The 24448-nt window shown below is 30.7% G+C and overlaps 1 protein-coding gene across 1 annotated transcript in view; it reads left to right on the top strand.

Moving 5' to 3' along the window:
- The first annotated feature begins 6224 nt into the window (after positions 1-6224).
- The window catches only part of LOC115891523, a 36076-nt gene continuing 17852 nt past the window's right edge, over positions 6225-24448 (top strand). Inside the window, exon 1 of the mRNA XM_030912001.1 lies at positions 6225-6399. Within this exon, the coding sequence (XP_030767861.1) occupies positions 6391-6399 (9 nt within the window). The 5' untranslated portion in view covers positions 6225-6390. The remainder of the gene's footprint in view (positions 6400-24448) is intronic.

Here is a 24448-nt window from a genome sequence, read left to right as displayed (position 1 = left end):
ATATATGTATATTGTAATCAGATCACAACTGAATTGTGTTATCTAAGTATATTTTTGAGTTAATCTATGTTAAGTATATAGTTCCAATTTGGTAATGTGACATTTATTATATTCTGTGAGATTACCTAGTAAAAATATATAAATAAATAAATAAGAATTAAGAAAGTAAATGTTAAGAACTCTACTTTCGTTATTAATGGGACACAAACAAATATTAATTACTTATTTGTATGTGTGAATTTTACTGTTTAGTTTATATATTAAAATTATTGTCAATTTTATTGTAAGTGTACTTTCTAGGTTATTTCACGCAATAATATTTGCTGTTATAAGGGGCAGTAAAATCTCCCGACTTCGAAATATGTAAATATATGCATTATATATTTTTACAAGTTGTTCTGCGTCTTAATTTGATCCACTTTATCCTGTCCGTTCGCGTTAAAGTTAATTTTCGTTGTTTGTGTTTACAGAGGGCGCTCGTGTCAGGCAGCGTCATTGCTAATCCGCCAACTTGGCGCAAAACAATTTCAATAATGTCGTGTTTTTGTCCTCATTTTCATATGGAAACTACAATAAAAAAAGCTGTATTGATTATAGTTTTTGAGCGATTTTTTAGCTTTTTTCTATCAAGTCTTCCATTTATAACGTTTACATTTCTTTGAGGTATCAATAAGATACAGCCTGCTATAATAGAGCCCTTTGTATATTAGAAAGAGAGTGTGGTGTAGCATTTTACAGAAGAATGGTTTTGAACTAGATGCTATTCCCATCAAAATTCATCTCTCAATCATTTTTAAATATGATATAGTATACAGGGTTATTAACCTCATCGGACACAGAGTAGTGTGTACATATTCATTGAAATATCAGTTACATCTTATGTTAATATCTGAACTATAAACTACTTTAAAGATTAAAAAATATTTATTCTAGTTCTCGGTTTATGTAATTAAATATTTAATTATACTGGGTGCGTCTCAAAAGTCAACTCAAATTCAACTCAATTTCATTATGCTCAGTATTCAACTCAAATTATGATAATAATTTTAGTTAATATTAATTTTGCTTCTATTTATATACCGGGTGCGTCTCAAAAGTGGCTCACCCCCTATAACTTTTTTATATTTTCAGATAAAAAACGAGATTTGGTATGTTAGTATATGACATAAATTTGTATTGATTGACGTATTCAATTGTTTTCGGTCACTTCCTGTTTCACCGGAAATGACTACAACTTTTGATTTTTAAATGGCACCCGCGGTATTTTTTTACTTTATTCGATAGAAAATGACACTCTGAATAGAATAACATATCATATGTCAACTTTTGACATTTTTGCATATGGTTTATTTCAAATTATAACTTGCGGTTCGTAAGGAAAATTTGACTCGAAATACCAAGTGTGTGGTATCAAATTATTCATAAAAAATGCTTTTTCCAAATATGCTAATGAACCACCCTCGTTCCATTTGAGATATGATTAAAAATACGATTTGAGCATTTTCTAACTGGCCAGGACAAGACACTAAAAACATTAGATAATCAAATTTATTTTTCCAAGGCTCCTTGATTAATAATTAGTGTCTTTAACATAGCCATGGCACTCCAGATTGAATTTTAAGGTACGATTTTTTATTAAGCCAGAATTGCGAGAATTATCAAAACTTGACATATGATATGCCATTTTGTTCAGAATGTCATTTTCTATTCATTAAAGTAAAAAAATACCGAGGGTGCTATTTAAAAATCAAAAGTTGGAGTCATTTCCGGTGAAACAGGAAGTGACCAAAAACAATTAAATACGTCAATCCATCCTACTTTATGTCATATAATAGCATACCAAATCTCGTTTTTTTATCTGAAAAAATAAAAAAACTTGTAGGGGTGAGCCACTTTTGAGACGCACCGGTTATATAAATAGAAACAAAATTAATATTAACTAAAATTATTATCATCATTTGAGTTGAATATGTTTTAATTTAGTAAAATAGATTTTGTTCAATTATTCTAGATAGATTGGAAAATGATTCGAAATATTTTTTAATAAATTGTCCAACAGGTTTTTGTACTTGCGGTAAGAAAAAATTCCGGGCCATATGATATTATAATGCACTACGTTGTAAAAAAATAATTCTTGTTTTCTGCCCCTTAAAGAATTCTCTAATAAAATTTAACTTAACACACACATGCCACTAGTTGAGTTCATATAAATGTTGACCTAGAATATACTTTCATCATAGGTCTTCAAGCTATTACCCTCTATTGTCATGGTTTTCCACTGAAAGGCATACAGAAAGCTACTGGGACCTTGGCACTATTAGATTCCAGATTGAGTCTCATTTGCCCATAGCAATCAGAATAAGAAATTGATCGATTGCGCTGACGCCACACAAATTATGTGACATAACACAAATATGACATAACACAAATTATTATTAATTAAAATTCAATATATATTGACATCCAGCTATAAGAGATGGGTTGTGGCTACCGATTCATTGAGTTCCATTTCAAGTTCTATTCCAACCATCCACTAGTTATGGCAATCGATGTGCTTCTACAGAAGGTCAATATCAACCAATGTCAATTACTACAGCGTCACTTTCCTTTGGCTTCCGAGCCACATATAGTCTGTCCAACGAGAAGATCCTTGACAGTGATAGATGTGTCTGTCATTTAAATTTCAAAGTAGTTTATTTTATTTTACAAAGAAATAAGTTGGTACAACTGGAACGCATAGCAGGAAATATTTAAAATTTGATTGACAAGATGACAAGTGATTACTTCAAAATATTGTGAAAAAAACTGTATAAAACTGAAAAAATGTAATCGAGTTATTTTATTTAATAAAAACGATATGTGTTAATACAATAATACAAAACAAACAAGAACAAGACACTACATACCAAAAAAATATAAAAAAGAACTATTATTTACTTTCAAGCTTTATGAAACTACCCGCATTTATGATTATATTTATCAATATAACTTATGTACAAATAGAAATTTGTAATATTCCGCAGGAATAAATAAAACAACATAGGTAAATAAAACAAACTATTTTATTAATAATAACTCCTACCAAATTTTATACCTTAAAGGTTGATTAATTAACTTTAATCTTAATTTTTTTAAACCAGTACCTTTTGACATTATTTTTCTGCAGTACTAAAATCCATTATTTGCCTATCGTGTGATGTCGATATTTTACAGCTACTCCAGTTTTTAGTATGTGTTTAGTTTGATCCTTCTACCTTATACGAGATGCACTTATCTACGACGAAATGGTATACAAACATTATCGATGGCAACTTCATTGGTTTAAGACTTCCTGCCTGGGCAGCGAGTATTAATCATAAACTGTGCTCTGGGTCTACAGTTAATTTTTACTCGATTTTTCCTCCACTTGACTTCAAAAGACACAAAACACACGTAATAATACGAATCAAAATGCATCATCTTCCAAAACGCAGGGTATTCAACAAAAGTTGACACAAAATTATAATCAAACCAAACCAAACCAAACCTATAATTTGGCAAGACTTTGACAAGCGTCAAAAATGACAAAAATCTAAAGGCGAGTTCATACGCATCGGCGTCCGTTTGTCGTTCATCGTTCCGTCAAACCAATAAAATTGAAATACGATCTGTCATTTTTTAAATAAACCAATAAGACTGGTCAAAAACAACAAGACACGACGCATGACGGATTTATATTTAAACCCATCCATAGATAACTTAAAAATAATTAGAAACTTTTTTTAGTAAATTAAATAGATTGGTATGGGACGTCATCTGCTTTTCTTCTGTCATCGTCTGTCGAAATCTTACCTGAGAAAAAAAACAGAGTATAGGAATTCCTGATAATGACAGCTGACTACATGGCTGCAAAAATTCCCAACCATCCTAAAACCAACTATTTTGAAAATAATGTACCTAGAAGAAATTTCGTTGTGCTGACTAGAATTCGTTTAGAACACACGAAACTTACCCATAAACACCTCCTTAAAGGACAGAACCAGCCCAATTGTGAAACATATAATGTTCCAATATCTGTCAAACACATTTTCTTTGAATGCCAAAAGTACGCGTTAAAACGAAAACAACACGGTATGGTGGATAACCCAGAGGTAGCCCTTTCCTTCCAAAATAACAAGACTATGTTGGATTATATAAAGGATATCGACATGAAAGGAAATTAAAACAACTTTGGGTGCACGTCATCAATGACACCATGCGTCGTTTTATGGAGTTTGCTGGTGGTATTATGATGTCCAACCAAAGTTATTTTAATTTCCCTATATATAAACATAAGCAGACAGTAGTATCGACTGACTAGTGAGAAAGAAAATCTAGGAACTGTGTGGGGTTGCAGTCGGAAGGGTTTGAAAAAGAATTAATACACTTTGGTAATTGTCAAGCTTTCGGAATTTATTCCTTCCTTCCTCAGGACATCAACGTGGTACAAGAGACCTTCATAAAAAACTACATTGAAAAATAGGCTTGAGGGATGCATTGAAAACTCCACCGTAAAATATCGCTGACTGTGTACGATCACACAGAAAGCGATTAAGCGTTGGGCGATGCTATGCTATGCAATGCTATGCCTTTATCGCTTGATATATTTTCATCGCGTTCAAACAGAAGGCAATGGAAAACGATTTAGTTAGTAGTTTGATGTGCAACAAGCACCACTGATGCTACAAACTTGATATTAGAGAATTCGCTTTTAAAATACGTTTTTTTTAAAGATTAACAAAAAAAGGCAATGGATACATGAAATTAATCGAGATCGGGTGATATACAGCGAATTTTATCATTTGTTTCCCGAATTAACCATTTACCCTGATAAATTTCGACAGTATTTCCGAATGTCATTAGAGACATTTAGGTATATTGAAAATGGTGTAGCGCCATTACTGGAAAAGGCGACTAAAAATTGGAGGTTGCCAATTAGTGTCGAAGAACGACTTGCAGAAACATTAGGTATGAAACGAAATAGATGCTAATTATTATGCTGTTTACTTAGTTTATTACTTCATTTACATATTTGTATAAGAGTGGTTTGTGTCTGAAGAATAAGAAGGCGAAACCAACAGCTTCGTTTGTTTGAATCTGTTGAGGTTGCACCGTAATATTATTTTGATAACGTAAATCGGCCACCGTGGCTTCGTATAGTGACTCCTGCATCTTGAGCGATCTAAAGACGCGTGCGATTAAAAACAAACATGTTTGAAAACCAAACCGACCGACGCGCGACATCGCATTGCATAGCATAGCGAACTCGCGCGCTTTTTGAACACCCTCACTAAAGATTACGAGTTTAAAATAAACGCGACGCGACGCATCGCATAGCATCGCATCGCATAGCTTTTTGTGTGAACTTACACTAAGGCGTGAAGGCTTTGCGCCTTCATGCCTTCACGCCTTAGATTGAGACGGAATTGGGAAATTCAGGAAACAGCTCAATGTACTTTCTTCACTTATCTTCTGTCTCTTCTTATTAAGACAAGAAGATATAGTGGTAAGCCGGTAATGATTTCTGTTAGAGCAGAAAAGATTCTGTTAGAGCGGAAAATTCAGTTCATTTATCTTACAAAACAACATAGAGCTGACTATGTTCGACTATTCGTAACTGGAAAAGCTTAATTGCAACAGATTCTGCCACATTTTCGGCTCCACTTGGAGCATATGACAGACAGCACAGTCGTTTGATTTATGTTGTTCTGTTTCTTACAGATGGTTACAAATTTATATTTTTACATTTCCTTATCATATTTTTTATTCATTTAAATAACAATACTTATTTTATTTCAGATTGCACTTTAATTCTTAAGAACGATTTGCTTTCGTCTCTGTAATATACTAGAGATACGTAGGATTATATAAATTTAAGAAACTTTGTGTTAATCTTAATTAAAGATAAATAAATAAACAAATAAATACATCAAAAGAATTTTCGTGGGAGTATAAAAATTAAATCCAAAAACTTTCCCATTATCAGCATTCCACCTTTTTGCATACGAATGGTATGATTGATGATCATATTTTTTACATATCCCCTTTCTTACCATCGTAAATAATACGTTTGTATCCCCCACCATCACCATCACGGGCCACGGTAGTGTCCCACGTGGCGGACTTGTTGCGTCTTCATCGTCATCGGCCACAAACACCGTCGTCGGACACCTACGACGCGTCGCGACGTCTATAAAAGCGCGGTGCGAGCGTCGCCAATCAACAGTTCGACGCGGTTTCGGGCGGCCTAAAAGACATCGCCGAAAAAACAGCGGGGATTAGAGTCCCTTTAATTTGGCATATCGCGAGAGAAAAAAATTAGAGAACTTTTTTGGCGGATTGAATGGTGATTCTGTGAAAATCGGTGAGGAGATGCGAATGGTAGGTATAGTAGTATTAGGATTATCAAATAAAAAAAAATATTTTTTTTATAATGAAATATTACTATTTTAAATTAATCAATTTCAACTATATCCAAAGTCACTTAAAGTTGACATTTTTTTGGTTACCAGAAAAATATAAAGAATTTAATTAACAATATCACCCCAACAGTTTTATAAAAAAGCTATAAAATATTAAAATTCCTTTTTGTTAATTAAGGTTTAAGTTTTAATCAATTTCAACTATATCCAAAATCACTTAAAGTTGACATTTTTTGGTTACCAGAAAAATATGAAGAATTTAATTTACAGTATCACCCCAACAGTCTTATAAAAAAACTATGAAATATTAAAATTCCTTTTTATTAATTAAGGTTTAAGTTATTATCTTATTAAAGAATATTTTGAAAATTCTCTCCAATTATAATTATTTTTTTCAAGATCATTTAAATAAAATTAATAAATATTAGTTACAAATAAAACACGCAATTTATAGTAATTTGTCATTTATTAAATTTTTTTAAATAAAATATTCAAGAAGAGCTGTGCTTTCCAAAATTTTATAAATTTTAAAATTTTATAATAATATAATAATTTTAATAAATTGGGGGGGATCAATTTGTATCCTGCCATATCTAACTGAAATTGTAAAGTCGAAATATGCTATGTTAATTTAATTTTTAATCAAAACATAAAATAATAATAATGTGAATTATTTATACAGGGTGAGTCTAGTGCAAATACTTTCGAGGCTGGTAGATCTCGATAAAAGAAACATATTTTCTCTTCATCGTTTTTCAAATAAGTCCAAAATAACCGAGATATTTTACTTTTGAAAATTTAAAAAATAATAGATTTTTCGCTTAAATTTTGAAAACCACTGGATCTTTTCTGGGTTTTCTTTCTTGTAAATTTAATCTACTTTATATCTTGTTACATTATAAAGATATTATGTTTTTAAACTAGAAATTAAAAAAATCCAAAAAAATCCAAATTTCCAAAAATATATTTTCGCGAAAAACTCAAAATCGTGTTTCTGGGGTCAAAATATACTACACCTGAAAATATTTTGACTTATTTAAGACTCACCCTGTATGTTTTTGTCAAGTAGACTTAGCAGTAATAACAAATATCCATAAATGCAAAATATCACATGGAAAATTAGAATAACATTTATTTTCTTCCACTGAAAAGTTGGTTTATAAACACTTGAAATTGCAGGCTCAAAGTCGATATCTTTTGGAAATTTTATCATAAGTTGGAATATGAAAGGATACCTGGTGAAATATGACTAATACTCATATTTTATATAAGCCACTTTGATAGCAAAAATACCAAAACATAAAACTTACCAAAATCAATCAAAAATAGTAATTTATATACTGTACAATAAAAAGAATTAATATACGTACAATATTATTATTATCAATATATACGTTATTATTATTATTAAAAACTTTAACAATATCTGAAAATAAAACGTTTATGAAAGAAATATATTTAGAAAATTGTGCCTGTGCTGCACATATGTAACTTCTTGTGTAGTCAGGATATATATTTATTACAATGTTTTCCGTATTTATTATTTCCTAACCAAACCAACTGAAATACAATATGAATGAAAAAAAAAAACGGCGTCAGCAAAGGCTTTGAAATGAAGATTACTATCATTTCATATGTAAAATTATATGGGGAACTTAATCTATCGCCATTTCCAAGCCAACTGGACGCCGGTTTTTTTCAATCATACGGAATATTTATTTTGTAGTTTTTATTTAATAACATATTGGCATGACATTTTTCAAAACAAAATCAGAGAAGTAAATAGCTTGAATTAAAAAAAAAAAATGTTCTTATTGTCATAGTAAGTTATACCATTTATTTTTTGACAAAGTATTCTAAAACTTTATTTTATTTTTTTTTTAATTATTACAACACTACATTGCTATTAAATAACGATGCGATACGCTACGACTAATATTTGAGCAAAGTCAAATAAACTTGATAAAGCTAAACAGATCATTTGTTTCGGAGATATATAGCTATAAAGAGGTGTTTTTAAGTTTTCAAAGCTCTTAGGTAATCGATGTCATGCGAGTATTTGAAAGGATAGAGTATGTTTATTGTGAAAATATAGATCTATTTCAACAAGGTTTTCAAAGATAAAAAAAAACAAATAAAAAATATAACAAAAGAAAAATTCCGTACATCCTTATATATTCTAGACATTTCTCAGATTTATTAAATTACTTAGACCCAAAAACATTATTTTTATTTATTATGATAGATATGCCTAATAATAAGTAGTATTTTGGTATTTACTTTTTCATTTTTTTTTAAACAAAGAAATTTATTTGTTGAAAACATTTGTGTATTTTGGCAAAGAAAATTGAAAAATAAAAAAGATTTTGTAAAATGCAATTTGATTATAATACAAACGGAAAACATATTTTCAAAGGATCTTGTACACATATTTGCGTAAACAACAATTTGCACTTAAGGTTTCAGAGGGGTATATTTGCCCCCCACATAAAGAACAAAAAAATAAATGAAAAACTGTATATAATAGCTAAATTTAACTATATTGAGTATACTTTCAACAACAAAATTCTTTAGCGATATTAAATATTTATTCCCAAACAATACTATTTTCACAATGATAGAGTCGATTAAAGCACTTCCTCTACGACCAAAAACTGATCTAAAACCAAAAATAACACTTCCAGTGTGAAAGCTAATCGTTAATTCGTCTTACTTGATCCTTTTAACTGAGAGATAAATCATCCTTGTGTTTAGCGCTAACACTACCGCCAGTTCAGACAGACAGACAAAACCTAAGTTTTAGTGTCGCTTCACATTAAGCGGATCGTCCGTCCGGACTGTCAGTATATTCGAAAAAGTATCATGAGTTCATTTGGATATTTTCACATGGGTGCGTATGATCCGTAGGCATGATTTCGTCCGCTGGCCATCCGTTGAGCCCGTGCGTCGACAACGAAACATAAACGCGGACAATCCGTTGCAACCAATAGGAAATACACTCGGAAATACATGATTAACCGCAACGGATTAATGGCAAATGGAAAAGTATTCCGTCGGACTTTTAAAATAAACACGGAACAATTTAAAACGGTTGACGGTCTGATTAATATGAATTAATATATCCCTATAATTTTGTTTCTACAGTATTAAAACAAACACTTTTACAATGTTCTTCATAAAAATTCTTAGTTTTCTACAAGTAGTTATTTTTCCTAGAATGGCAGTGAAATAGAACCTTAAATTTATATTAATAAGCAATAGTTTTTGACACCATAATAACATATATTTTTAGTACTATAATAGTATATTGTTTTATTAGGAGTAAAAATTATACTTTGTGCAGCGACGCTGTATGTTCGACATACCGGCGAGGCACAAAAAGACATTTTTACTCCGAATAGAACACGCTATAGTTTTGTGACGTTTGAATTAAAAAATATTTTTTTCAACTACCAATCGTAACCTGTTGGTATTCCTCATGAAGAATCATTTGTTTATTAATTTTTTATCTTAATAATTGGACACCTTATTTGTAAATTAGCTCACAATATAATTAACTGTCACTGTTGACTGTCTTAACGTTTCTAGATGATCTCACTAATATGTAAATAAAATTATAGTTTACTCTAGAATTTAAAAAGTTTTCGATATAAATACTCGCAAAAAAAAACAGTTTGAAAGTCGCTTTATAAAGTTTCAGACAAAGTGGGAATTAACTTTATTACACAAATGAAATTATTCCGTTTTATGCTCTTTTCCGAGTAAATAAAAATTACATTAACATGAATTAAGAACTTGAACTTTAAGCAATGAATTAAAATATGCATTTTCTTAAAAGGAATTCTTAATAAAATGAAGTCTGGTTAACTAAGCAACCACAATGTTGCTTATAATTGCTAATAGAGGATTTTAGAAAATTAACTTAAGATAACCATAACTATAACAATATAAATAAAACCTGTGCCTTTATTGTGGGTTCATTTCCATTGCTGCTAAAACTGTATATATCGCCACAGAAGCATAAAGCTCTAAAAAATATGAACTTTATTCTTTCCACAGAACGCTGCTAGAATTCACGAACCACAAACTTTTCGTAGTGCTTTATTCTTCTAGAAGTTTGATTAACAAACAAGAAAACAATTGACGTTTTATGAGGTTTATCTTCAACATACCTAAAAGATAAAACGGAAAAAGGCTAGATAAAATAAACATATACTTTCTTTAGAAAAGTTGATTCTTGAAGTTTAATGAAAAATTTATGAAATAAGCAATAAGGAAATAATTTTATTGTCCAATTTTGTTTACAATGTATATTTAAAGTAGTAGTAAACACATAAAGTGTCTATTTTTAGAAATATACAAATTTGGAAAATGGACAAACTTTGATACCATCTCCCTCCTTGATAGAAAAGGAAAACATTTCAAAAACTTTGATACCATTTTAAATACACTGGATGCGTCTGAAAGGTGGCTCACACCTATATATTTTTCATTTTTTCAGATAAAAAAACGAGATTTGGTATTTTAGTATATGAAATAAATTAGGATTGATTGGAGTATTGAATTGTTTTCGGTCACTTTCTGTTTCACCGGAAATGACTGCAACTTTTGATTTTTAAATGGCACCCTCGGTATTGTTTTACTTTATTCAATAGAAAATGACATTCTGAATAGAATGACATATCATATGTCAACTTTTGACATTTCCGAATATGGTTTATTTCAAATTGCTGTCATTGAAAAAGTGTAATTTTCTATTGAACAAAATAAAAACATTTTCGCATATGGTTTATTCGTAATTATTGCTAACTACTTGCGGTTTGTAACGAAAATTTGACTCGAAGTACCAAGTGTGTGGTATCAAATTATTCGTAAAAAATGCTCTTTCCAAATATGCTAATGAGCCACCCTCGTTCTATTTTAAAAAATTGAGATATGATTGAAAATACGATTTGAGCATTTTCTAACTGGCCAGGACAAAACACGAAAATCATTAGACGATCAAATATATTTTTCCAAGGCTCCTTGATTAAGAATTAGTGTATTTAACATAGCCATGGCACTGTAGATTGAATTTTAAAATACGGTTTTTTAATAAGCGAGAATGTTAAAAGTTGACATATGATATGTCATTGTATTTAGAATGTCATTTTCTATCGAATAAAGTAAAAAAATACCGAGGGTGCCATTTAAAAATCAAAAGTTATAGTCATTTCCGGTGAAACAGGAAGTGACCAAAAACAATTGAATACGTCAATCAATCCTAATTTGTGTCATATACTAACATACCAAATCTCGTCTTGTTATCTGAAAAAATAAAAAAGTTATAGGGGTGAGCCACTTTTCAGACGCACACGGTATAGTTTATTCGAAATTGTAACATGCGGTTCATAACGACAATTTGACTCGAAATACTAAGTCAGTAGTACCAAATTATTCGTAAAAAAATGTTTTTCCAAATATGCCAATGATTAAAAATACAATTTGGGCCTCTTAACGGACAAGACACGAAAAACATTAGACGATCAAATCTATTTTCTATCTTTTTTTAAAAATTAGTGTGTTTAACACAGCGATGGCACTCTAGATTAAAATTTATAAAACGATTTTTTTAAGCGAAAATATGATCATTCGCGAAACATTGAGCAATATTTCAGTTGTGTAAATATTTAATAAATAGTAGATAATATAATAATAAAATAAGTCATTTTATTTCACGTATAAAAATATCGCTCTGTAGCATGGAAACTATGGAGCCTATAAAAATTTTGTTTGTGCCATCTAGAATTTCCAAAGAAAACAGATAAAGGGTGTGAAGGCCCCAAGGTTTTCCCTTTACTAATATGAGAAAAATATATTAATAGCAACCAAAATAATAATCTGTACTTAAAGTTAAAAATACTCTTATTTAAACTTACTTTCTTTAGAAGATCCTTAAATGTTTATGATAAAATACAATATATATTATTTTTAGGATTATATGTAAAATATAGTAACAAACACTGTTATACAAAAACGATTTATTTAAGTTGTACGTAAAGTTGGATAAAATGTAATTTGATATAGTCATAAAAACATATATGTAAACAAACATGTATGAAAAATTTTAAAAAAATCATGTATATATTTTGGTCCGACAAGCCATAGGTATATATAATTTACTCTAAAAGCTCAAAATTTAACTGACTTCCAATCACCAAAACTACTAAAATATACGTTTGCATTGCAATATTTTGCCTATAAATCAAACTAAAAAATAATAAATGCCCAATCTCTGGTTAAAAGCAACTGCTTGTTGGAATATATCAACTTCAATTTGCTGTCTACAAAATATATCGCTTCTTTTTTATCTCAATATAAGCCCCGGTTATATTCTACTTCGTTTGTTATTAATATGCTCTTCTTCACTTTGCGGACGTTTTTTAGGAATTGTCTGAAGCCTAAAATTTTCAAAATGATGTAGAATGTAGAATGTTTAGGAGGGGAGTTAATCACCGCGACCTTATATATCTCTATTGTGTCTTCCCCTTTCTTGAGTTATAACGAGTTATAACTCATCATACATACAGTCTCAGAGCTTTAACAAAAGCCAGTATCTGAGACGGCTCCACAGAGGCCAGCCCTCCATCCTCGACATCAGACGTACCAAAGTTCATGGCACGAATGGTCGTCGTCTCGGCGCACTCAGTGATAAGATGTTCTGATGTTTCCCCATTTTCCCCACAAAATCTGCATTCGCCGTTGTTTCTCAGCTTCAGCCTACTGAGATGTTTGTTGAGGAGACAGTGTCCTGTTAGAAACCCCGTGATAATCCGAAGATTGTTTTTACTTAAATCAAGGAAAACTTTTGATTTTTCTCGGTCGTAAGTTCTGAGGAACTTTTTCTTGTGTCTTAGTCCGTTGGAGGACACCCATTCCAAGTTACGGATGGAGTCTTCCAGATTCTTCAGTTCCGCTTTCAGTTGGTTCCCGTTTGGAAAACAGAACGGTTCTGGTCCAGTTAGTGGAGTATTCGCTTCTTTTCTAGCTAGATCATTTGCTTTTTTACTGCCTTCTATCCCTTGGTGAGCAGGCACCCAGAGTAGGAGGACTTTATTTTCTTTGCCTAATTTGTTGAGCTTCTCTAGGCATTCTTTGACCAACTTCGAATTGATGGTTACTGAGTTGATCGCGTTAAGTACTGCTTGACTATCGGATAGGATGGCAATTTCCTGTTTTCGATAGTTCCTATCTAAGATAAATTGTACGCATCTTTCGATAGCGTAAATTTCTGCCTGAAGGATACTGGGATAGGTGCCCATTGGTTCGGATTATTTAGTTTTCGGTCCAAATACTCCAAATCAAAATGATGTAACGTTATAAGACGAAAACTAACTAAATCATACTAACAGAAATTTTGATTTATACGTTATTTAAAGTAAGAATTATACACTCACCGCACGTAAAACACATGTACCTTAAAATTTTGATGTATTTTAAAGTTTAATATATTTTGTTCTACTGTGCCGATTTTGATGTTTTTTTAAGAAATTTGTAGCTAAATTATTTGACTCTTTAGTATCTCTTTCTAAATTAAAAATGAAAGTTGCTATCTGTCAATTATATGAGGATGAACAAAATGTTGATACTTTGGTGAAAGTTTGAAAGACCCTGTGCAGTACGTTAACAAAGCAAGGAATTTAAAAATAAATTTATCATCTAGGTGTATCTTTTCTCGATAGTTTGTTTTTTAATTCATCTCAATAGCTTTAATTTTTTGGAGATATTCGCTTTTGAAGAAAACAAGTAACATTTTTTCGTATTTACATTAAACCAATGCCCTTGCTCCCCCTTTTGGTCCTAGACAAACAACCTATAAAATCATGTTTATGATTTATGTAATGTTACTGTCTTTGAAAAATTATATTATGTTACTGTCTCTTAAGCTTCATTCAGAACATCGCAATTAGTGGAATAAAATAGTGGTTTCAAGTAAGCTTCATTCAGAACCTCCCAATTAGTGGTTTCAATTATACTTTATACTTTTTAGTTTACGATCATTCACAAGGTCTAAAAAACAGAATTAAAATTAATAAAATATTCTAGCAACAGCTTGGGGTAGTCTGTTGTATCCATAGAGAAAGCATAATATTTAGCTTATAAAACAATAAACTTTTGATTTCTAACCAATATTTTTCTTGACAGGTGATAATCAAAGGCCAAAACGACCTTCCTCGCAATCTTTGAAGTATAATTAGTGGAAAAGTCAAAAGTTTGGTGTGGCAAGATCTAGCCAACCGAGTCAGAACCCACCGAGCGTAACAGTTAGATTTCCGCCACTAGAGTAGTAGAAACAAAGAACTTGAAGGAATTGGACCGTTGTCTCTGTTCATACTATCTTTACATTTATTAATCCTGATGCTTTCATATGCATCTAATTGCCTGTAATTTGAGACTTTTTTAAGTAATTTTAAGTTATTAAGATCTATACAATGTTCTTTATCAACAATATGTTCGGCAACGCAAGATTTATCAGGTCTACCATATCTTATCTGAGATAGATCTTGCCACGCCCACTCTGTGCCCACTGAGCGAGTATATAAACGCTCCAATTGTAGATGTATTTTAGTTTATAATCATCTGCTGATGATGCTAACATGGTTAGCGAAACGCGCGTCCAGTGTAAAAGTAAAAGTGTTTTGGTGTATTGTGGTGATTTAGTGTTTTATTTTGCTGTGTAACAACAAAGGTTCCAACCCTCCACTGTAATTAATAGAATATCCTAGCAACAGCTTGCGTTAATTAGATGTATCCGTAGAGAAAGCCTAATATTTAGCTTATAAAACAATCAAATCACAATTTCTCTTGACGAAACATAAACAATGGCCAAAATGTCATTTGTCGCAACTTTTGAAGTATAATTAGTGGAAAAGTCAAAAGTTTGATAACTTTTTCTACTAATTGAAAATGTCTACCACTAATTTTGACGTTCTGAATGCTTACATTAAAATTAAAGGAACAAACTTCTACGCTAATTGAAACCACTAATTTATTCCAATAATTGCGAGGTTCTGAATGAAGCTTCCTTTGCTTCTTAAGAAGTTACTCTAGCAGATATGGTTTATGTCCAAAAGTTGATCTGCCGATCAACTAGAGCAAGATCTAAAATTTCACTAGAACTTACTCAACTAGAACTAGCCGATCAGACTAGAACAATAGCCTTCAGAACTTAAAATTATCTCCAAAAAAAACGTGGAGAAAATCGTCAATAAACAATAATAATATGCTAAAATTGCTGAAAATGGTTACTGTCTTATTCAAAAGCGAATATCTGCAATAAAAATAAAGCTATTGCGATGAATCAAAAAACAAACTCTCGAGAAAAGTCGTACCTAGATTATAAAATGATTTTTAAAATCCTTGCTTTGTTAACTTATTCCACAGGCTGTTTCAAACTTTTAACAAAATATCTACATTTTGTTTACCCTAGTATTATTGACAGATGGAAACTTTCATTTTTAACTTAGAAAGAGGTACTAAAAAATCCAATAATTTAGCTACAAATTGCTAAAAAAATCAAAAAAATTAGGCCCACTATAACAAAATATATTAAATTTTAAAATACATCAAAATTTTAAGGTGTAACATATTTTTGAATATGGCATAAAAATATACACGATGCTTCTTCGCTTTGGTTTCATCATCATCAGGATCACAAAGCCACCTCCGTCCACTGCTGGACTTAGACCTTTCTAAATTTCTGTCACCACTCGCGATCTCTCACAGCATTCGTTCAGTTTGTCACAATCCTATTAATATTGTCGGATCAGCGTGTGCGTAGAGGACCTCGACAATAAGCTTCTTGTCAGAGCACATATTCTGTTAAGGTTAGAATTTCAGCACCGTATGTCAGTACCGGAAGAACGAACGGATTATAAACTTTTCGCTTGAGAAAAACTGGGATGTCAGACAGGAATACCTATCTTAATTTGCCACAGGCAGTCCAATTTAAGCCTATTCTTCTACTAATTTTGCAAGTTAATTGTATCGAACTCACTTTTACAATAATCCCTCCCCCAACATCCACACCGTCACTCACCACCATGTTTCTTATAAAGTGAGTCTTTGATCTGTTTTTTTTATGCCGACAGATGCCGTATTAAGTCTCTGGAAATATGTCAAAATGCTTTCTGCTAATCAAATTTAATAATAAATATTTATATAATATACAAATTATAAGATCAGTCAGAGCTTAATTTCAAGCTACCTTATAATATCATAAATTAATTCGCTTTAATAATTCTCTTAATATTTACATGAAACACAGTTCTAGATTTAACAGAATGACCTTTCGTATATTCAACACCTAATCTATAATAATTTAATGCCATTGATTTTCTCTATATATACCGCTCTGTTGATCTAGTTTTAGCCATTGCGATCCGCTAAACTCAACAATACGATAAATTTTACAATTTAAACGTGGCTTTTACTTTATTATCTATTTATAATGTGCGTATTCAAACGCACGTACAGATTTAATATGGTTACCTGTTTGCATATAGTCGTACAAAGAAAATATTTAGCCCGAACTAATATATAATTACTTTGACGCAATTAAATTTTTAGAAGGTTAATGCGATCAGGCCACAATTACTAATATTGTTCCCCCAGTGATAAAATCTGATTGAAGATAACTAAATTATGCTTGAAACTAGACTTTGTTTCAGGTGCATATTATGTATTGGCTCTTTAAATTTATTTAATCCAATTATTTCAAAATTTAGGGGAATTCCACATTACAACAAAAAATTAAAACAAATATATTAAAACCTAGACTATCTAGAACATCACTACCAAATATTAAATATCAGATAATGGTAAAACTCGTAAGGCCGTTCAGTTTTAGATCGAAAAATAACCAATGTACAGAATTTTTAGACATATTTAGTTCAATACCTGCAAACTTACTTATAGAAAGTAGTAAAAAACTTTAAATTTGGAGTTAAGCTTGATTTTCATGCATCCGTTGTCCGACGATACGTTGATACGATATTAATTTTATTGGTAGATTGGTAAGACTTTCATTGGTTAGAAAATAACGCAGTTTTTAAATTTATTGCATTTTCATGCCTCCGTTTATCGGATATACGTTGGTGTTATTTTATATTTTCGTTTCCATAACGATTTTGCTATTTTATTTATATTTTTATTAAGGTTAGATTAAATTTGTCAAAAAAGTGTCAAAACGTCCGTTATCGTATGAACGGGTCCGTTGACGGGCTGAAGTAAAATATTTACGGATGAAAAGTGGCGCGAAAACGCTATGACCAATCAGAGCACCCTCGGACCAACGTATCAGCGTATAACGGATGCATGAAAATCAAGCTTTAGTAGTAACGTTTTACCTTGACCGCTAGAAAGTCAAATAAAATTAAACACAAGACGATCAGAAAATTAAAAAACATTTATGTCTTTATTTTTTGAATAAGGGACCCTGTATATATCAAGTTTTTTGAAATATTTTTTATAGATTTCAAACATATATTTGTTTTTGAATTATTTTGGTTTTATCATACAACACAAAATGCATACTAAAAATTGTCAGTTAGGCATACTATGCATTTTCATTGGTGTTTCATTAGAAAAGTGAAAATATGAATTACTTAACTTTCTGGTCGTCTTTTGTTTACTTTTATTTCACTTTCTGGCAGTTTAGATAAAACCTTACAACTCCTCTATTTTACTACCTCGAATAGATAAGCCAGTCCCAAGTATTGCACAAAATATCTCTCAAAATCTTGTACAATTGAATATATTAATAATATCTATACAATTCAAGCTCTGAAGATCTTGATCTACTGAATAATATATATACCATAATTTCTTCTATCAAAATTTATTTTAAACATTGAAAAATATCACAAGTTAGCAAACTACGAAGGCTAAATTGATGTTAATTTTGGACAAAATATCTGGACAATGACAATATACTAAGGCATAGACAATTGAAAATGCATAGATCATATCGTCCATAGGTCTTCATCATACAATGACTGAATATTAAGTCTCTCTCTCTCTCATATCACAACAATAATTGCAGGAATATATTTTGTACTCTTTCTAAATCATCAACCGTACATTTGATAATGGTAGTGGGATGGCGTACGCCAAGACAAATCGAACTAAAGAAACGTAAGATTATGAGAGTTACAGTTAAAATGAGATAGACCTCACGAAAATTATCACCCATTGCCAATCCTCAGCTCTCTTTGACGCCGTCTTTTTTAATAATGAAGCAACATTTATAAAGTGAAATATTATTAAACGTTAAAAATCAATTACGTGTTGTAGCTAATAGCCTAATATAACATAAATATGGATGTGGGTAGTGGATATAAATTATTATATATTAAAAAAAACAAACCAAGCAAGGACAGTTTAACAAAAACTAACTTAAATAACGGATTCATGTTTAACAATTAAAAATATTAATCTATGAAACCACTAAAGACGTAAAAATTAAAACTAGTTACTACATATATCATTCACAAATATTTTACGAGCAAGCAATGTAGGTTGCTTTTTTAAACAATTATTTAATTTCCGACGATCATAGCATCGTTTTTTGTTTTTTTAAGTGTACTTTTTGTAATTTCAACTTCATTTTAGAGGCACTGACATGTTTGCTTTTAAATTCAGAATTGTTTTCCCAATGGTTGTTCACACAAAAATCGCTATACTCTTTTTCAAAATGTATTGAACTCACTTTTCAATTCCTCAAACGTAGGTTAAAAAACATAATGTGTTGATCATATGGCAGTATAGGTAGGTTACGGTATAGGTAGTGGATTAATTTTTATTACGGTTGCAAAGCCGGAAACATCATTCAAAACAAACGCCACCTGTTCAACGTCTTATTATTACCTAAAAAACGCATCCCATTATTCGAAATCGAACGCACGACCGCAACTTAACATTACATGGATATGGACAAGCAAAAGCAGTGCGTTATCGCAGCACGGATGCACACGATGTCTCGATCCCTCCGATGCGGTATTGCCAGTTCCGATGTTATTACAGAACTATGTAAGAAACAGTCCATGTTATTTTATATGATCAATTTGAAATAACTGTTTTAGAAAGATTTGTATTATGTAGCAAATTAGAAATTTGCTTGTCTGTCATCTGTATTTGTTTCCAAATGATTTCATTTATTATTTTATTTGACTGTAAAATCATTTTGGTACATAAAATCTATTAGGCAGTGGCAATTGGCAATCTGGCAATATTGTGTACGGTTATTGCTTTAGCTAATTCGCCAGTCGTTGAGTCGCCTATCGGGAAGAAATAATGATTGAATAATAGACAGATTATTCGTTTTGCATCTACAAATAATTAAATTTATTTGCTGTTATTTGAATTTTCTTTTGTTTGAGTTTAAAGTTAAAATACGTTAGACAGTAAATTTTATATACGTACATTGTACATATATATTATGTAATACATACGTTTTTTTTTAGTTTTTTTTTTTCATATTTTTGATTCTGTTGCCTACCCTATTGTAAATGGTACTGCACGCCACTGACTATCGGATAGGATGGCAATTTCCTGTTTTCGATAGTTTCTATCTAAGATAAATTGTACGCATCTTTCGATAGCGTAAATTTCTGCCTGAAGCATACTGGGGTAGGTGCCCATTGGTTCGGAGTATTTAGTTTTCGGCTCAAATACTCCTATCCCTGTCCCTGATTTGGTTTTGGAAGCATTAGTATACCACGTGATGGTACGGTATTTTATATGCTGAGTAAGCGTTTCTTTCTTCCAATCCTTTTTATTACTCAATACTACAGTGAGGTGTTTCTCAAAGTTGTAAATTCTTGGTATGTCATCCACTGGGAGTTGGAGAAGTGGAATTTTCTTTTTGAGGGTGTTCCAAGCCCCTGACTCCAAGAACTGCTCCATAAATAATCATGGGTCTTACTGTCATGGTATACATCTAGCATAAAATATTAGGGGCGCAGTCCCACCTATTTCCCGCCAGTCTTCTGCATATCATGAGAGCCTTTGTGGCTTTGCTGGTAATGTTCTTAATATGCCTGTTCCAGAGAAGTTTACTATCCAGAATTATTCCCAGATATTTCACTTCCTGTGATGGCAGTATTTCCTTTCTATCTAGATGGATTCTTTTCAAGTTTTTCAAACTTCGCTTTCTGGTTAATGGCACTACTGCGGTTTTATCTGAGTTAATACTCAGCCCGACAGTCCTGCACCATCTCTCAGCGATGCGGAGTCCTCTTTGGATAGTATCACACAGGGTGCCATCATGTATCCCCCGTGCAATGATGACTATGTCATCTGCATACCCTATGCAGTGTATTCCCGCTAGAGTTAATTCTTCCAGTAGTTCATCCACTACTAAGCTCCACAGTAGAGGGGTGGACACTTCGCCTTGTGGAGTTCCTTGCGTTGTTTTAACAACTACAGTTTTGGCACCTATCTCAGCCTCTACTATTCGTGTTGAGAGCATTTCCCAAAACCAGCGAATTATCGTACTGTTCACCCCTCTTGTTTCAAGAGATCGCTTGACCACCTTGTGAGGTATATTGTCAAACAGCCCTGCAATGTCCAAGAAGACACAAAGTGCTTCTCATCTAACCTACACCTAATATCGGTTGAATTTCAGGACACTTGTTGTATTAGTAATAATTTTTTTAAGGAAGGTTGAAAAGCCTATATTTTTATTTATTAATTAATATCTCTGAAATTACCGAAATATATTTACTCATATCTTAGGATTATGTAAAGTTATCTGAAAGGATGCCAAAAATAAAATAATAACCAGGATGTTCCATTTAAAAAAAATCATCCTAAGTAATCCAAAAAACTTTTTTGAGCCACCCTATAGAAGTTAAAATATTTTCCTGAAATACATCCCCATACAAACATAAGGTTTGCACTTAAACAAAATTCTCAAATTTTTTATGCTAGGCCCGAGAAAATATTTTTTTTTTATCCAGATCTACCAGTCCTTAAAATATGTGCATTTATTTTAGACTCACCACTGTATATCGTCGTCACGATACACAATAATTAATGATTTAAACAGCTTATCTGTGCCATATCTTATTAACTTTTTTGTGATATCTTCCGACAAGGGCGCTCAATTATTTTTCCGCTCTGCTTGATTTCAAAACATAAACGTACAAAAGTATAAGTACGGGAAATCTCAAAAACAGAGTATTTTCTTTGTGTGGCTTGATTAAACAACCCCATTTTTATGGAAACACGCTTGACGAGGAATCTTTTAATCGCAAAATTGGATTTGCATATACAATTTTCTTTCAAAGCGAATTTAAGGGAACAACCGTGAAGAATTTAAATGAAGCTGTAGTGGGCAGCTAGAATTAAAACTCGCATTTGACTAAATATTATTTTGTTGTAGATAAATCTGATGTACGATATAATACAAGTAGTTTTTTTGGTATATTTTACAACATTTTATATAGGATCTCTATTGGCTGTTTTTACGTTTCATTTGTAATATTTTGGGCATGTATTGAATGCATATTATGTTATTAAAATTCTATAATAATAAAAAAGACCACAAAATTAAAAAAAATATATATATAGTCTGTCATAAATATCTATATTCAATATAAGTATGTCTATATCTAAAGTCCACACTTCCAAAATTAGCTATATATTTTAATTCCATATAATCCTGTATTATTATACAATATACAACTGAATCTGAAATACCTTTACTAGAAACAAATATATTTATATCGAAATGCATCGCTCCATCTTGTTGTACAATGCTAAGTAATTGTTTTGTATCAATGGTTTAATTTTATATTCTTAGTTTTTTAACTTTTTATATCGTATTTTTTAATTCTTTTACGAGCACTGGCAAAAACTGTCTTTCTTTTGTACAAAGTATTTTTATATTTTGTTACGAAATACTGTTGAAGCCCTATTTAAAATTAAAATTTTGTAGATGTCTTTTGCGTGATCTGGATTTAAAATTCTACGTGATCGTCCGAAGCGGTGTATCTAATTCCACTCTAATTTTTATGCAATTGTAGTTTTTAAACTCGAAATAGAATTAGTATAAGCAGAGTATCTGCAAAATAGTAAAAAAATAATATATATTTTATTTTTAATTTTTCTAATTATTTTTCTAAGAAAAACAAATTTATAAATCTAGCGGAATATGTTTCTAATGATGAGGATGAATTTTGACACAACTTTTATATCACAAACATTATTTTCTATTTCAACATTTATATTTGGTTATACTGATACCTTGCATCTGTGGGCACAACTTTCAAAAGCAGTATGAAAACCCCATATAAATATTAAAACTCAATATCCATTACTAATTCAATTATTTTTAAAAGCATTTATAACAAAATGTCAATATAAAAGTAAAATTTAATTTCAATTTATAAATATTTACCAGTATACGTTTATTTACTGTAAAAAAATCTACTACTACTCTATATTTGATTTAAAACGAAAAATAAAAAATCGTTATTTAATTCACCAAAAAAATGTTATTCAATTTATAAAACTTCAGAATTTTTTTCCCTTTCAAAAATATCAGTACAAAAAATTTAGAAGACTTAATATACAATAATTTTAACATTCTTGAACACTACCTGTAGGTATATACATAAATTAAAAATTCCATAACATAGTCAATATTTTCTACGCATTTCATTAAAGAATAAAATAAGACCCTGAAAAATTCAAAGTCAAATTATTTTTACACACCTATTACATACTCCACACATTATGAGCTAGACATTTTTATTAGTAACACTATTTTTAGATACAAATTGAAGTAAAAATAGGTATAAACCATATATTTACTCACTAATCGTTAACAACTTATATAGTTACCATTTAAATATCGTGACGCAAAACTGGATTAATGAATATTCTAAACAACTAAAGTCAATTAACTCGAACAGGAACAGAGAAAATATTTTAGCGTATTAAGTACTCGATATATTTGAGTTATTAATAAATATACATATTTGTTTATTTGTTATCTAATTACATGCATAATTAGACAAGAAACTGTACTGCAAACTGAAAGTTCGTCTAATATAATGTTATTTCCACAAGGGTTAATTTTTTTATAAGGGGTTGAATTTTAAATTCTACAATTTTATTTGACAAAGATTAATTAAAATAGGGAAAATAAATGAGATACGAAATAAATAGGCAATAAATTAAAATGAAAAATTTTAGATAAATAAATTATAAACAATATAAAATTACAAAAAACGAAGCTTTAGGAGCACTAAAAAATTTACTTAATTTTTTCTCGACAAGAAGCCCCATATTATCAAGGGAATCAAAAAATCATAACATCCTAAATCCCTAACCATAAAAATGTATGTAATTTTAAAATGGTCCCCGTATTATTTCTTTTAATTAAATTAGCTGATGTGTCACGTATACCTCATTTTTTGCTTTAAATTAAGTGACAATAAATTCTAAATTATTGCTCTGAGGTAATGGTAAAATTGTACATTTAATGAAACAAATTGCAAAAAAATAGTTTATTTAATTCAGAAAAAAATGTTATTTAATTTTCTAATACTTTTTATTATTTCTAATATTTCTTGATGGTGGATTCTTTGTCAATGAAATACTTAACTGACGAACTTTCATTTTGTTAAATTTATTGAATCTGAGAAACTAAAAATTAATACGCAGAAAGAAAATCTAAAAATTAATTGAAAAGTAACTTAAATAGTGCAGAATCTGTATAGCACCATCATTAATTGACGTGGCTTAACTCTGTATAATTTTCTACCAAAGAAATACTTAAGGTTACATACCCAAGAGGAACGAACCGCTTAGGTTTTAATTAGATTTTTAATGCAATTCAAATAAAAAATTAACGGCATACTTCTCTCGCGAAGAATTTTGACCGTGGAAAATGTCCAGAATAAGTAATTTAGTTGTGAGTTATGTAAATATGCATTATACTACTTACTTACTTAATAAAA

Source organism: Sitophilus oryzae, unplaced genomic scaffold (assembly GCF_002938485.1).
Source record: "Sitophilus oryzae breed Bouriz unplaced genomic scaffold, Soryzae_2.0 scaffold_1184_pilon_pilon, whole genome shotgun sequence".
Classification (NCBI taxonomy): Eukaryota; Metazoa; Arthropoda; class Insecta; order Coleoptera; family Curculionidae; genus Sitophilus; species Sitophilus oryzae.
This window is presented reverse-complemented; position numbering and strand designations above follow the sequence as displayed.